The sequence below is a fragment of the Ciconia boyciana genome, chromosome 30, assembly GCF_034638445.1.
Source record: "Ciconia boyciana chromosome 30, ASM3463844v1, whole genome shotgun sequence".
NCBI lineage: Eukaryota > Metazoa > Chordata > Aves > Ciconiiformes > Ciconiidae > Ciconia > Ciconia boyciana.
The window spans coordinates 1,382,748-1,398,288 of NC_132963.1; the positions used below are offsets into that span (position 1 = coordinate 1,382,748).

At 66.3% G+C, this 15,541-nt stretch overlaps 2 protein-coding genes across 2 annotated transcripts; both read right to left on the reverse strand.

The window, feature by feature from the left end:
* Positions 1-318: 318 nt before the first annotated feature.
* PLAUR (plasminogen activator, urokinase receptor) lies at positions 319-3,240 on the reverse strand. Its single transcript, XM_072848181.1, has 5 exons — positions 3,235-3,240; positions 2,985-3,117; positions 2,531-2,653; positions 1,743-1,868; positions 319-644 (listed from the first exon to the last, which is right to left on the reverse strand). Exons 1-5 carry the CDS (start codon positions 3,238-3,240, stop codon positions 424-426), a joined length of 609 nt encoding a protein of 202 aa, XP_072704282.1. The 3' UTR covers positions 319-423.
* A 2,173-nt stretch (positions 3,241-5,413) lies between these two features.
* On the reverse strand, positions 5,414-13,315 carry LOC140644991 (uncharacterized). Its single transcript, XM_072848182.1, has 3 exons — positions 13,248-13,315; positions 5,872-10,526; positions 5,414-5,458 (listed from the first exon to the last, which is right to left on the reverse strand). The coding sequence occupies exons 1-3, from the start codon at positions 13,291-13,293 to the stop codon at positions 5,414-5,416; spliced, it is 4,746 nt and encodes a 1,581-aa protein (XP_072704283.1). The 5' UTR covers positions 13,294-13,315.
* Between the last annotated feature and the right edge of the window lie 2,226 nt (positions 13,316-15,541).

A 15,541-nucleotide genomic window follows, 5' to 3' on the forward strand; every position in this document is an offset into this window, starting at 1 on the left:
CATCCCCATAGCCCTGCCCTGTAGCGTAGCACCCATAGCCCTGCCCCATAGGACGGCACTCATAGCTCTGCCCCATAATCCTGCCCCATAGCTCAGCCCGGAAACAATTGAGTCACCCCCCAAGTGAGTCACACCCCATGGCGAGTGGGGGCAGCTGTGCCCCACCCTGCCCCACATAGGAGGGGCCCCAATGGCTGGGTGCCCCCGGGGGGGGAGGGGCAGGGCGGGCTCCTGGGTCCCCCCAGTTTGGGGGTGGGGGTGGGGTGAGGGGGGACCCCAGGCATCCGGGCTCCCCTCCCCCACAGAGGCAGCAGCGCAACCAATTAATAACCTTTAATTAATTCATTATAAATAAAGGGGGGGGAGGGGCGGACACCCCCACGAGGGGACCCAGACATCCGAGCCCCACAGAAGGGACCCGAACTAAATGTGTGGGGCAGCGAGGAGGAGGAGGAGGAGGAGGCCGAGGCCGACGGAGGGGCCGGGGGAGGCGGCAGAGGGGGGGTCCCCCGGCAGGCGGTTGCAGAGCGACCCACGGCAGCAGTGGGGCAGGGCCCCCCCCCGCAGCCCCCCCACCCCCAGGGGGGTTTCGCACCAGGCCTGGGTGGCGCAGCCCCGAACCAGCCAGGGCTCCCCCGAGGGGCCTGGGGGGGGAGAGGGGGGTCAGTGACCCATAGGGACCCCCAGACCCATAGGGAACCTCCCCTGCCCCACAGAACCCCATAGAGACCCCCAGACCCATGGAGACCCCTCAGCCCCATAGAATGCCCCAAGGCTCCCCCAGCCCCATAGACATCTCCCAGCCCCATAGGACCCCATAAAGACCCCTCAGCCCCATAGAACCCCCCGCAAGGTTCCCCAGCCCCATAGAGACCTCCCAGCCCCATAGGACCTCATAGAGACCCCCAGCCCCATAGGACCCCCCAAGGCTCCCCCAGCCCCATAGAGATCTCCTAGACCCATAGGATCCCATAGAGACCCCTCAGCCCCATAGAACCCCCAGCCCCATAGGACCCCACAGAGACCCCTTCATGCCTGTAGAGACCCCCCTGCCCCATAGAGACCCCATAGGGGCCCTCCCCCAGCCCCATAGAGAGCTCCCAAGGCTCTCCCAGCCCTATGGACCTCCTAGAGACCCCTCAGCCCCATAGAATCCCCCCAGCCCCATAGAGACCCTCCACAGAGACCCCTCAAGACTTCCCCAGCCCCATAGAGCCCCAAGGCTTCCCCAGCCCCATAGAACCCCATAGGAAACCCCCAGCCCCATAGAACCCCAAGGCTTCCCCAGCCCCTTAGAGCCCCATAGCCCCCCAGCCCCATAGAGCCCCCCAGCTCCACAGCCTCCCCAGTCCCATAGTCTTCAGCCCCACAGAGCCCCCCAGCCCCATAACCCACCCAGCGCCATAGAGCCCCCCCCAGCCCCATAAAGTCTTCAGCCCCACAGAGCCACCCCAGCCCCATAGATCCCCCCGCCCCATAACCCCCCAGCCCCATAGAGCCCCCCAGCCCCAGAGATTCCCCAGCCCCATAGAGTCCCCTGAGCTCTGCAGAGCCTCCCAGCCCCATAGAGTCTTCAGCCCCACAGAACGCCCAGCCCCATAGATTCCCCACCCAGCCCCATAACCCACCCAGCCCCATAGAGCCCCCAGCCCCACAGAGCCCCCCGAGCCCCACAGAGCCCCCAGCCCCACAGAGCCCCCCAGCCCCACAGAGCCCCCCCAGCCCCATAGATTCCTCCTCACCGTAGGTCCGGGCCAGGGCGCAGTGGGTCAGGCCCCCCCGGCAGGGCAGCACTTGGGGGGCGCAGCCGTGGGGCTCGGGGCCGTCACAGCCCCAGCAGCGCAGGCCCGAGGGGGGCGGCTCCGCCTCTGCACCAGTGCCCCCAGTATCCACCAGTGCCCCTTACTGGGGGGCCCAGCCCCCTGTCAGCACCTCCCAGTACAGCCCAGCACAAACCAGTGCCCTCCCAGTACATCCCAGTTTACTCCCAGTGCCCCCCAGCCCCCTCCCAGTGTCTCCCAGTCTATCCCAGTCCCTCCCAGTATATCCCAGTCCCCTCCCAGTCCCCTCCCAGTCCCTCCCAATCCCCTCCCAGTCCCTCCCAGTCCCCTCCCAGTCCCCTCCCAGTATGTCCCAGTCCCCTCCCAGTCCCTCCCAATCCCCTCCCAGTCCCCTCCCAGTCCCTGCCAGTCCCCTCCCAGTATATCCCAGTCCCTCCCAGTCCCCTCCCAGTATATCCCAGTCCCCTCCCAGTCCCTCCCAATCCCCTCCCAGTCCCTCCCAGTCCCCTCCCAGTATATCCCAGTCTCTCCCAGTCCCTCCCAGTCCCCTCCCAGTCCCTCCCAATCCCCTCCCAGTCCCTCCCAGTCCCTCCCAGTATATCCCAATCCCCTCCCAGTCCCTCCCAGTATATCCCAGTCCCCTCCCAGTCCCTCCCAGTCCCTCCCAATCCCTCCCAGTCCCTGCCAGTCCCCTCCCAGTATATCCCAGTCCCCTCCCAGTCCCCTCCCAGTCCCTCCCAGTCCCTCACCCGGCTCGCACTGGTCCCGCTGGCAGCAGCGCAGCGCCACCTGGCGGCCGTGGCCGGTATCGAGCCCCAGCAGCCCCCGGCAGGGCCCCGCGCTGCCGCAGCCCCGCAGCCGCCCCACCCCCACTGCGGGGCGGAGGGGGAGAACCCAGGGGTCCGGGTCAGAGACGGGCACCCCCTCCCCCCACCCCTCCCCTCACCCCTCCCCTCCCCCACAGGGCACCCCTCCCCCCCCAGGGGACCCAGGCGTCCGGGGACTCCCCCTCCCCCACCCCCGAGGGACCCCTCCCCCCCCATAGGGGACCCAGGGGATTCCCCTCCCCCCCGACCTACACCCCTCCCCCCAGGCAGCCCCTCCCCCCAGAGGACCCAGGCGTCCGGGACACCCCTCCCCCCCCCCCGGGGTGCCCCCCCATAAGGGACCCAGGGGTCCGGGGTTCCCTGCCTCCTCCCCGACTTTCCCCGGGCAGGCGGGTGATGACGTCAAGGCAGTAGTCGCTGCCGCGGGGGCAGGGCAGCGCCGCCAGGGGGCGCTCGCAGGAGCCGTCCGCGGCGTCGCACGTGAGGCAGCGCAGGGGGGCTCGCGGGGGCTGGGGGAGGGCGGGTCAGCGGGGGCACCCCCACCCCTCCCCACAGAGGACACCCCCAGGTGTCCGGGGACCCTCCCCCCCAGGGGTCCCAGCGTGTGGGTCTCACCCCTCCCCCACCCCCATAAGGGACCCTCCCCACCCACAGGGAACCCCCTCCCCCACCCATAGGAGACCCCCTCCCCCACCCATAAGGGAACCCCCTCCCCACCCCATAGGGAACCCCCTCCCCACCCCTTAGGAACCCTGCCCCACCAATAGGGCCCCACCCCTCCCCCCATGAGGGACCCTCCCCACCCACCCATAAGGGACCCCCTCCCCCACCCATAAGGGAACCCCCCTCCCCCACCCCATAGGGAACCCCCTCCCCCACCCCTTAGGGAACCCTGCCCCACCAATAGGGCCCCACCCCTCCCCCCATGAGGGACCCTCCCCACCCACCCATAAAGGACCCCCTCCCCACCCATAAGGGAACCCCCTCCCCCACCCCATAGGGAACCCCCTCCCCCACCCCTTAGGGAACCCTGCCCCACCAATAGGGCCCCACCCCTCCCCCCCATGAGGGACCCTCCCCCACCCACCCATAAGGGACCCCCCTCCCCCACCCATAAAGGAACCCCCCTCCCCCACCCCATAGGGAACCCTCCCCTCCCCACCCCTTAGGGAACCCTGCCCCACCAATAGGGCCCCACCCTCCCCCCCCCATGAGGGACCCTCCCCCACCCACCCATAAGGGACCCCCCCTCCCCACCCATAAAGAACCCCCCTCCCCCACCCCATAGGGAACCCTCCCCCTCCCCCAATAGAGGACCCGGGCATCTGGGGGGGGGGGGGGGGTGTTGGGGGGTGGGGCTGCACTCACGTGAGCGTGGGGAGGCGGTGGGGGAGGGGCACCCCTCCCCCGGCACCTCTCCTCCCGCAACGTCACCACCTGCCCGTGGGAGCGGAAGGTGACGGTGACGTCGGGGGGGCCGGCGACGTCGCAACCCCCCTCCTCCCGCACCAGCACCCGGCCCCCTGCGGGAGGGGGCAAAGGTCAAAGGGGGAGGGGAATGTGTGCCAAAGGTTATAAGGGGGGTGGTTGACCTTTCACCTTTGACCCCTCCCAGCTGACCTGTCAGGGTGGTCAAGGTCGTCCGGCGACAGGCGTCCTGGGGTGGGGGCAGGGCACCTCCTGGCACCCCCGGCCTGGCAGCGGGGCAGCGCAGGGAGGGGCTGGGCCAGAGGGGGAGGGCGACCCCACAATTTGGGGGACACCCCTCCCCTCCCCCCGGTTTCCATGCCCCTCCCCATAGCACAGATCCAGGTGTCCGGCCGCCCCTCCCCCCCCCCCTGCCAGGATCCAGGCGCCCGGAGGTGACTCACGGGAAGGAAGCGACCCCCCTCCCCCACCCCCAGCCGTGATTCAGCCCCTCCCCCCTCCCCCTCTCCGGCCGCATCCTGTCCTGACTCAGCCCCCTCCCCCCACCCCCCGATGGGGAAGCAGGCGGCCGAGAGGCCCTTCTTCACCCTCCCCCACCCAGAGGGCACCCAGGGGGCTGGGACCCTCCCCCCCTCCCCCATAGGGGACCCCGGCGTCCAGGCCCCCCCTCCCCCATAGGGGACCCAGGTGTCCGGGACCCTCCCCTCCCCCTCCATAGGGCACCCTGGAGTTCGGGACTCCCACCCCTCCCCCCATTATGGGACCCAGGTGTCCGGGACCCTCCCCTCCCCACCCAGAAGGGACCCAGGAGTTGGGGGGGGGGGGCGACACCCAGGCACCCGAGCCTCCCTCCTCTGACCCCTCCTCCCCCACCCATGGGGGACCCCGGCATCCAGGACCCCTCCCCCTCCCCTCCCCCCATAGGGCACCCAGGAGTTGGGGGGGACCCTCCCTCCCCACAGGGAACGCAGGAGTTCGGGACCCCACCCCCACCCCCCCCCACCCTCCCCACCCGTAGGGCACCCAGGCATCCAGGACCCCTCCCCTTCCCCCCCATAGGGCACCCAGGAGTTCGGGACCCATCCCCTCCCCACCCATAGAGGTCCCAGGAGTTGGGGGGGGGAGGTGGGGGAAGGGGGAGGGGGGAAGAGGGGAGGGTGGGGGAGGGGTACCTGGCACCAGCAGCGCCGCCAGCAGCACCCACCCCCACCCCAGGCTCATGGTCGGGCTCGAACCGGCGACGCCGCCGGGAGCCGCCTTATAACGGGGGGGGGAGGGGCGTCCGGCCATGCCCCTCCCCACCCCCTCCCCAGCCATGACGTCTGGGTCCTCTATGGGGCTGGGGGGGGGGGGGCAGGGTCCGGATGCTTGGGACCCCTATGGGGGGGAGGAGGGGGGGGGTGTCCCTGATGTCTGGGTCGCCTATTGGGGGTGGGGGAGGGGTGGGGGAGGGTGGGGAGGGTGGGGGGATGGGGGATGGGGACCCCCCGACGTCTGGGTCCCCACTTCCCCTTTTGGGGAGGGAAGTTATGAAACATGGGGGAGGGGCGTGCCTGGATTTCTGGATTCTTCCCTCCCCCCCCCCCCCCTCCTTTGGGGTTTGGGGGTGGGGGCATCCGGGAACACCCCTCCCCCACCCCTCAAGGCCCACAGGGAGGCAGCCAATCACGGTCGGTTTTATTAGGGCCCCCACCGGGGCGGTGACGCCGCGCCACGGACACGCCACGGACACGCCAAGGACACGCGTGGGGGCCTGGAGGGCAGCGGGGGGGAGGGGCGGGGTGGGGAGGGGTCCGGGGAGGGGGAAGCGCCTGGGGTGTCCCCTCCCTCCCCACCCGGCCACCTGGGTCCTCAGTGGAGGAGGAGGGGAGGGGCAGGAGGAGGAGGAGGAGGGGAGGGGCGTGGGGAGGGGAGGCCCCCGAAAGACCATGGGGTCCCCCCGGGGCGGGGGCCAAGGTGACGGGGAAGGTGGCGGGCGGGGGAGGGGGGTGGCAGCGGGGGGGAGGGGGGCGGGTGGCCACCAGGAGCCTGTCCCCTCCCTGGGACGTGGGGATGGGTCCCACCACGGTGGTGGCATCTCTGGAGGCTTCAGTGACGTGGCCCAAAGTGTCCCCAGGGTCTTGGGTGACACCGGGTCGGGCCGTCCCCTCCATGATGACGTCCCCATGGGTGGCCACCATGAGGTTGTCACCTCCCTGGGACGTGGCGATGGGTCCCACCACGGTGGTGGCCTCTCGGTAGACCATGGTGACGTGGCCCAAAGTGTCCCCAGGGCTTTGGGTGACACCGGGTTCCTCCGTCCCCTCCATGGTCACGTCCCCATGGGTGGCCACCAGGACCCTGTCCCCTCCCTGGGACGTGGCGATGGGTCCCACCATGGTGGTGGCATCTCTGGAGACCTCAGCGACGTGGCCCAAAGTGTCCCCAGAGCAGTTGGTGACACCGGGACGCTCGGTCCCCTCCATCAGGACGTCCCCATGGGTGGCCACCATGAGGTTGTCCCCTCCCTGGGACGTGGCGCTGGGTCCCACCACAGCGGTGGCATCTCTGTAGCCTTCAGTGACGTGGCCCAAAGTGTCCCCAGGGTCTCTGGTGACATCCAGTTCCTCCGTCCCCTCCATGGTCACGTCCCCATGGGTGGCCACCATGAGCTTGTCACCCCCATGGGACGTGGCGATGGGTCCCACCACGGTGGTGACATCCCTGGAGACCTCAGTGACGTGGCCCACAGCGTCCCCAGGGTCTTGGGTGACACCGGGTTGGGCCGTCCCCTCCACAAGGACGTCCCCATGGGTGGCCACCATGAGGTTGTCACCTTGGGACGTGGCGATGGGTCCCACCACCGTGGTGGCATCTCTGGAGACTTCAGTGACGTGGCCCAAAGTGTCCCCAGGGTCTTGGGTGACACCGGGTTCCTCCGTCCCCTCCATGGTCACGTCCCCATGGGTGGCCACCATGAGGTTGTCCCCTCCCTGGGATGTGGTGACAGGTCCCTCCGTGGTCGTGTCCCCGTTGAGGACCTCAGCGACGTGGCCCAAAGTGTCCCCAGGCTGGTTGGTGACATCCGGTTCCTCCGTCCCCTCCATGGTCACGTCCCCATGGGTGGCCACCATGAGCTTGTCACCTTCGGACGTGGCGATGGGTCCCACCATGGTGGTGGCATCTCTGGAGACTTCAGTGACGTGGCTCAAAGTGTCCCCAGGGTCTCGGGTGACACCGGGTTCCTCCGTCCCCTCCATGGTCACGTCCCCATGGGTGGCCACCATGAGGTTGTCCCCTCCCTGGGATGTGGTGACAGGTCCCTCCATGGTCGTGTCCCCGCTGAGGACCTCAGTGACGTGGCCCAAAGCGTCCCCAGGCTGGTTGGTGACATCCGGTTCCTCCGTCCCCTCCATGATGACGTCCCCATGGGTGGCCACCATGAGGTTGTCACCCCCATGGGACGTGGCGATGGGTCCCACCACGGTGGTGACATCCCTGGAGACCTCAGTGACGTGGCCCACAGCGTCCCCAGGGTCTTGGGTGACACTGGGTTGGGCCGTCCCCTCCATGATGACGTCCCCATGGGTGGCCACCACGACCTTGTCCCCTCCCTGGGACATGGCGATGGGTCCCACCACCGTGGTGGCCTCTCGGTAGACCATGGTGACGTGGCCCAAAGTGTCCCCAGGCTGGTTGGTGACATCCGGTTCCTCCGTCCCCTCCATCAGGACGTCCCCATGGGTGGCCACCACGACCTTGTCCCCTCCCTGGGACGTGGCGATGGCTCCCACCACGGTGGTGACATCCCTGGAGACCTCAGTGACGTGGCCAACAGCGTCCCCAGGGTCTTGGGTGACACCGGGTTCCTCTGTCCCCTCCATGGTCACGTCCCCATGGGTGGCCACCATGAGTTTGTCCCCTCCCTGGGACGTGGCGATGGGTCCCACCACGGTGGTGGCCTCTCTGTAGACCATGGTGACGTGGCCAACAGCGTCCCCAGGGCTTTGGGTGACACCGGGTTCCTCCGTCCCCTCCATCAGGACGTCCCCATGGGTGGCCACCACGACCTTGTCCCCTCCCTGGGACATGGTGATGGGTCCCACCACGGCGGTGGCATCTCTGGAGACTTCAGTGACGTGGCCCAAAGTGTCCCCAGGGTCTTGGGTGACACCGGGTCGGGCCGTCCCCTCCATGATGACGTCCCCATGGGTGGCCACCATGAGGTTGTCACCTCCCTGGGACGTGGCGATGGGTCCCACCACCGTGGTGGCCTCTCTATAGACCTCAGTGACGTGGCCCACAGCGTCCCCAGGGTCTTGGGTGACACTGGGTTCCTCTGTCCCCTCCATGGTCACGTCCCCATGGGTGGCCACCATGAGGTTGTCACCTCCTTGGGACGTGGCGATGGGTCCCACCACGGTGGTGGCATCTCTGGAGACCTCAGCGACGTGGCTCAAAGTGTCCCCAGAGCAGTTGGTGACACCGGGACGCTCGGTCCCCTCCATCAGGACGTCCCCATGGGTGGCCACCATGAGGTTGTCACCTCCCTGGGATGTGGTGACAGGTCCCTCCGTGGTCGTGTCCCCGTTGAGGACCTCAGCGACGTGGCCCAAAGCGTCCCCAGGCTGGTTGGTGACATCCGGTTCCTCCGTCCCCTCCATGGTCACGTCCCCATGGGTGGCCACCAGGACCCTGTCCCCTCCCTGGGACGTGGCAATGGGTCCCACCACCGTGGTGGCATCTCTGGAGACCTCAGCGACGTGGCCCAAAGTGTCCCCAGGGTCTTGGGTGACACCGGGTTGGGCCGTCCCCTCCACAAGGACGTCCCCATGGGTGGCCACCATGAGGTAGTCACCCTGGGACGTGGCGATGGGTCCCACCACCGTGGTGGCATCTCTGGAGACTTCAGTGACGTGGCCCAAAGTGTCCCCAGGGTCTTGGGTGACACCGGGTTCCTCCGTCCCCTCCATCAGGACGTCCCCATCCTGGGCCACCGCAGCCTCGTCCCCTCCCTGGGACGCGGTGACGGGTCCCGCCGCGGTCACGTCCCCTGCGTAGCCCACGGTGACGTGGTCCAAAGTGTCCCCAGGCTGGTCGGTGACATCTGGTCGGGCTGTCCCCTCCATGAGGACACCACCCTCACGGGCCACCACATCCTGGTCACCTCCCTGGGATGTGGTGGCACGTCCAGCCGTGGTCGTGTCACCTCTGTAACCCACGGTGACGTGGCCCACAGCGTCCCCGGGGCCACCGGTGACGCATGGGTCTTTTGTCCCCTCCAGGATGACGTCCCCATGGGTGGCCACCATGAGGTTGTCCCCTCCCTGGGATGTGGTGACAGGTCCCTCCGTGGTCGTGTCCCCGTTGAGGACCTCAGCGACGTGGCCCAAAGCGTCCCCAGGCTGGTTGGTGACATCCGGTTCCTCCGTCCCCTCCATGGTCACGTCCCCATGGGTGGCCACCAGGACCCTGTCCCCTCCCTGGGACGTGGCAATGGGTCCCACCACCGTGGTGGCATCTCTGGAGACCTCAGCGACGTGGCCCAAAGTGTCCCCAGGGTCTTGGGTGACACCGGGTTGGGCCGTCCCCTCCACAAGGACGTCCCCATGGGTGGCCACCATGAGGTTGTCACCTCCTTGGGACGTGGCGATGGGTCCCACCATGGTGGTGGCATCTCTGGAGACCTCAGCGACGTGGCTCAAAGTGTCCCCAGGGTCTCGGGTGACACCGGGTTCCTCCGTCCCCTCCATGGTCACGTCCCCATGGGTGGCCACCATGAGCTTGTCACCACCCTGGGACGCGGTGACAGGTCCCTCCGTGGTTGTGTCCCCGCTGAGGACCTCAGCGACGTGGCCCAAAGTGTCCCCAGAGCAGTTGGTGACACCGGGACGCTCGGTCCCCTCCATCAGGACGTCCCCATGGGTGGCCACCATGAGGTTGTCCCCTCCCTGGGACGTGGCGATGGGTCCCACCACGGTGGTGGCCTCTCGGTAGACCATGGTGACGTGGCCCAAAGTGTCCCCAGGCTGGTTGGTGACATCCGGTTCCTCCGTCCCCTCCATGGTCACGTCCCCATGGGTGGCCACCATGAGGTTGTCACCTTGGGACGTGGCGATGGGTCCCACCACCGTGGTGGCATCTCTGGTGACTTCAGTGACGTGGCCCACAGCGTCCCCAGGGTCTTGGGTGACACCGGGTTCCTCCGTCCCCTCCATGATGACGTCCCCATGGGTGGCCACCACGACCTTGTCCCCTCCCTGGGATGTGGCGATGGGTCCCACCACGGCGGTGGCATCTCTGGTGACTTCGGGGACGCGGCGCGAGGTGGCCCCGGTGGCCCCGGGCCGGTTTGTCCCCTGGGCGGTGACGTCGTCCCCGGGGCTGTGGGTGTCGCCCGCGCCCGGGACGCAGTCGGGCAGCAGCGGGGGAGGGGTGGGCGGCGGGGGAGGGGCGGCCTGGGGACAGCGGGGGGCGATGCCGGGGGTGGGTGCCCCCCCGCAGGGACCTGCTGTGGAGACGGGGTCAGTGGGGTCAACACCCCCCATAGCGCCCCATAGCACCCATGGGACCCCATAGCACCCATGGGACCCCCTTATCTCCCCATAGCACCCATGGAACCCCATAGCACCCCATAGCACCCATGGAACCCCATAGCACCCATGGGACCTCCTTATCTCCCCATAGCACCCATGGAACCCCATAGCACCCCATAGCACCCATAGGACCCTATAGCACCCATGGAACCCCATAGCACCCCATAGCACCCATGGGACCCTATAGCACCCATGGGACCCCCATATCTCCCCATAGCACCCATGGAACCTAATAGCACCCCATAGCACCCATGGGACCCCATAGCACCCATGGGACCCCACAGCACCCCATAGCACCCATGGGACCCCCATATCTCCCCATAGCACCCATGGGACCTTATAGCACCCATGAGACCCCAGAGCACCCCAGAGCACCCATGGGACCCCCATATCTCCCCATAGCACCCATGGAACCCCATATCTCCCCATAGCACCCATGGAACCCCATAGCACCCCATAGCACCCATGGGACCCTATAGCACCCATGGGACCCCCATATCTCCCCATAGCACCCATGGGACCCCATAGCACCCATGGGACCCTATAGCACCCAGGGGATCCCTCACCAGCCCAAGAGACCCTATGGCACCCTATAGCACCCATGGGACCCCATAGCACCGTATAACACCCATGGGACCCTATAGCACCCATGGGACCCCATAGCACCCCATAGCACCCATGGGACCGCATATCCCCTCGTAGCACCCATCGGACCCCATAGCACGCTATAGGACCCATGGGACCCTATAGAAGCCCATAGCACCCATGGGACCCCCACAGCGCCCCATAGCACCCACGGCACCCCATAGCCCCCAAACACCCCCCATAGCACCCATGGGACCCTATAGCATCCATGGGCCCCCCACAGCACCCACAGGACCCCACAGCACCCATGGGATCCCTATAGCACCCACAGCATCTTATAGCACCCATAGGCCCCTGTAGCCCCATAGCAACCCCTATAGCACCCCCGGGACCCCATAGCACCCTATAGAACCCCATAGCACCCATGGGAGCCCATAGCTCCCCCTGGACCCTATAGCACCCATAGCAGCCACAGGGCCCCATAACAACCCCTATAGCACCCCAGAGCACCCATGGGACCCATAGCACCCCCCAGATCCGACAGCACCCCAAGAGACCCTATAGAACCCCATAGCACCCATGGGACCCTTCAGCACCCCCCGCACCCCATAGCACCCCCAGCACCCTATAGCACCTCCCTTACCCCATAGCACCCCAAGAGACCCTATAGCACCCTCCCCACCCCATAGCACCCTATAGCACCCACCCCATGGCACCCATGGGACCCCTCAGGACCCCCTCCCGCACACCCCATAGCACCCACCTCACCCCATAGCACCCTACAGCACCCCATAGCACCCACCTCACCCCATAGCACCCCAAGAGACCCCATGAGACCCCATAGCACCCTACAGCACCCCCCTGAGACCCCATAGCACCCATAAAAGCCCATAGCACATCCCCCAGACCCATAACACCCCATAGCACCCTATAGCACCCCATAGCACCCACAGGACCCATAGCACCCCATAGTACCCCATAGCACCCACAGCACCCCATAGCACCCTATAGCACCCCCAGCACCCATAGCACCGCACAGAACCCCACAGCACCCACAGCACCCCATAGCACCCTATAGCACCCTATAGCACCCACAGCACCCACAGCACCCTATAGCACCGACAGCACCCCATAACACCCGGTAGCACCCACAGCACCCCAAAGCACCCTATAGCACCCATAGCACCCTATGGCACCCCACAGCACCCCCAGCACCCCATAGCACCCTATAGCACCCTATAGCACCCCAGCACCCCATAGCACCCATAACACCCCACAGCACACATAGCACCCCACAGCACCCCAAAGCACCCTATATATAGCACCCATAGCACCCTATAGCACCCCCAGCACCCCCAGCACCCCATAGCACCCTATAGCACCCATAGCACCCCATAGCACCCCCAGCACCCTATAGCACCCATAGCACCCTATAGCACCCATAGCACCCCATAGCACCCCATAGCACCCCCAGCACCCTATAGCACCCATAGCACCCCCAGCACCCCCCAGCACCCCATAGCACCCATAGCACCCATAGCACCCCATAGCACCCCCAGCACCCCATAGCACCCATAGCACCCCCAGCACCCCCAGCACCCTATAGCACCCATAGCACCCCATAGCACCCCATAGCAGCCCCCAGCACCCTATAGCACCCATAGCACCCTATAGCACCGCATAACACCCCCCAGCACCCTATAGCACGCATAGCACCCATAGCACCGCATAGCACCCCACAGCACCCATAGCACCCCATAGCACCCCATAGCACCCTATAGCATCCTATAGCACCCCATAGCACCCATAGCACCCATAGCACCCCACAGCACCCTATAGCACCCATAGCACCCCCCAGCACCCCACAGCACCCATACCACCCCATAACACCCTATAGCACCCATAGCACCCCCCAGCACCCTATAGCACCCCCAGCACCCCATAACACCCTATAGCACCCATAGCACCCCCAGCACCCCATAGCACCCCAGCACCCCACAGCACCCCATAGCACCCATAGCACCCCCAGCACCCCCAGGCCCCCCGCGCACCCATCAGGAGGGCGCCGAGCGCCAGCAGCCGCAGCCCCCCCTCCATCGCCCGGGTGGGTGGGGGTGGGGTGGGGTCCCCCTTTATCCCCGCCCCGCCCCCACCCTCCCCGCCCCCACCCAATTACAGGGGTGGGGGGGGAGGGGCAGCGGCGCACCCCAGGAATGTGGGGCCCCGCCCCTGCCCCCGCTCGCAGGGCTCCGGGCCCCGCCCCCACCCCCACCCTGACCAGTCCCCACGGACCCGGCCCGGGCAGGCGGGCGGCCGGGCCCAGGGCACCCACAGCGCCCCATAGCACCCTACAGTGCCCCATAGTGCCCCATAGCAACCCATAGTGTCCTATAGCACCCCACAGCGCCCCATAGCGCCCCATAGCACCCTAGAGCACCCAATAGCACCCTATAGTGTCCTATAGCACCCCACAGCACCCCATAGCGCCCTATAGCACACTACAGCACCCCATAGAACCCCTACAGTGCCCTATAGCACCCTACAGTGCCCCATAGCACCCTATAGCACCCCATAGAACCCCTACAGTGCCCCACAGCGCCCTATAGCACCCTACAGCGCCCCATAGCACCCTATAGCGCCCCACAGCACCCCCTAGCGCCCCATAGTGTCCTATAGCACCCCACAGCGCCCTATAGTGCCCCATAGCACCCCATAGCGTCCTATAGCACCCACAGCGCCCCACAGCGCCCCATAGCGCCCCATAGCACCCCATAGCACCCTATAGCACCCCATAGTGTCCTATAGCACCCCACAGCACCCCACAGCACCCCACAGCGCCCTATAGCGCCCCATAGTGCCCCATAGCACCCTATAGTGTCCTATAGCACCCCACAGCGCCCCACAGCGCCCTATAGCACCCCACAGCACCCCATAGTGTCCTATAGCACCCCACAGCACCCCACAGCGCCCCACAGCGCCCTATAGCACCCTATAGCACCCAATAGCGCCCCATAGCGCCCTATAGCGCCCCACAGCACCCCATAGCGCCCCATAGCACCCTACAGTGCCCCACAGCACCCTATAGCACCCCATAGAACCCCTACAGTGCCCCACAGCGCCCCATAGCACCCTACAGCGCCCCACAGCATCCATAGCGCCCTACAGCGCCCCATAGCACCCTATAGTGTCCTATAGCACCCCACAGCTCCCCATAGCGCCCCATAGCACCCTATAGCACCCTATAGCACCCCATAGCGTCCCATAGTGTCCTATAGCACCCTATAGCACCCATAGCACCTCACAGCACCCTATAGCACCCAGTAGAACCCCTACAGTGCCCCACAGCACCCCATAGCAACCTACAGCGCCCCATAGCACCCTATAGTGTCCTATAGCACCCCACAGCGCCCCATAGCACCCGACAGCACCCAATAGCACCCCATAGCACCTGATAGCACCCACAGCACCCCATAGCACCCTATAGTGCCCTACAGCACCCTATAGTGCCCTATAGCGCTCTATAGTGCCCCATAGCGCCCTATAGCACCCCATAGCACCCTATAGCATCCTATAGCACCCCATAGCGTCCCATAGTGTCCTATAGCACCCTATAGCACCCATAGCACCTCACAGCATCCACAACACACTACAGCACCCCATAGCACCCTATAGCGCCCTATTGCACCCCATAGAGCCCCATAGCACCCTATAGCACCCTACAGCGCCCCATAGCACCCTATAGCACCCAATAGCACCCTATAGTGTCCTATAGCACCCCACAGCACCCCATAGCGCCCTATAGCACCCAATAGCACCCTATAGTGTCCTATAGCACCCCACAGCGCCCTATAGCGCCCCATAGCGCCCTATAGCACCCCATAGCGCCCCATAGCACCCTACAGTGCCCCACAGCACCCTATAGCACCCCATAGCACCCTATAGTGTCCTATAGCACCCCACAGCGCCCCATAGCACCCCATAGCACCCTACAGCGTCCCATAGCGCCCCATAGCACCCCATAGCACCCTATAGTGTCCTACAGCACCCCACAGCACCCGATAGCGCCCCATAGCACCCTATAGCACCCCATAGAACCCCTACAGTGCCCCATAGTGCCCTATAGCACCCTACAGTGCCCCATAGCACCCTATAGCGCCCTACAGCGCCCCATAGAACCCTACAGCGCCCCATAGCACCCTACAGCGCCCCATAGCACCCCATAGCAACCTATAGCACCCTACAGCGCCCTATAGCACCCCATAGCACCCTATAGCGCCCCATAGCACCCAATAGCACCCTATAGCACCCATAGAACCCTATAGTGTCCCATAGCACCCTATAGTGC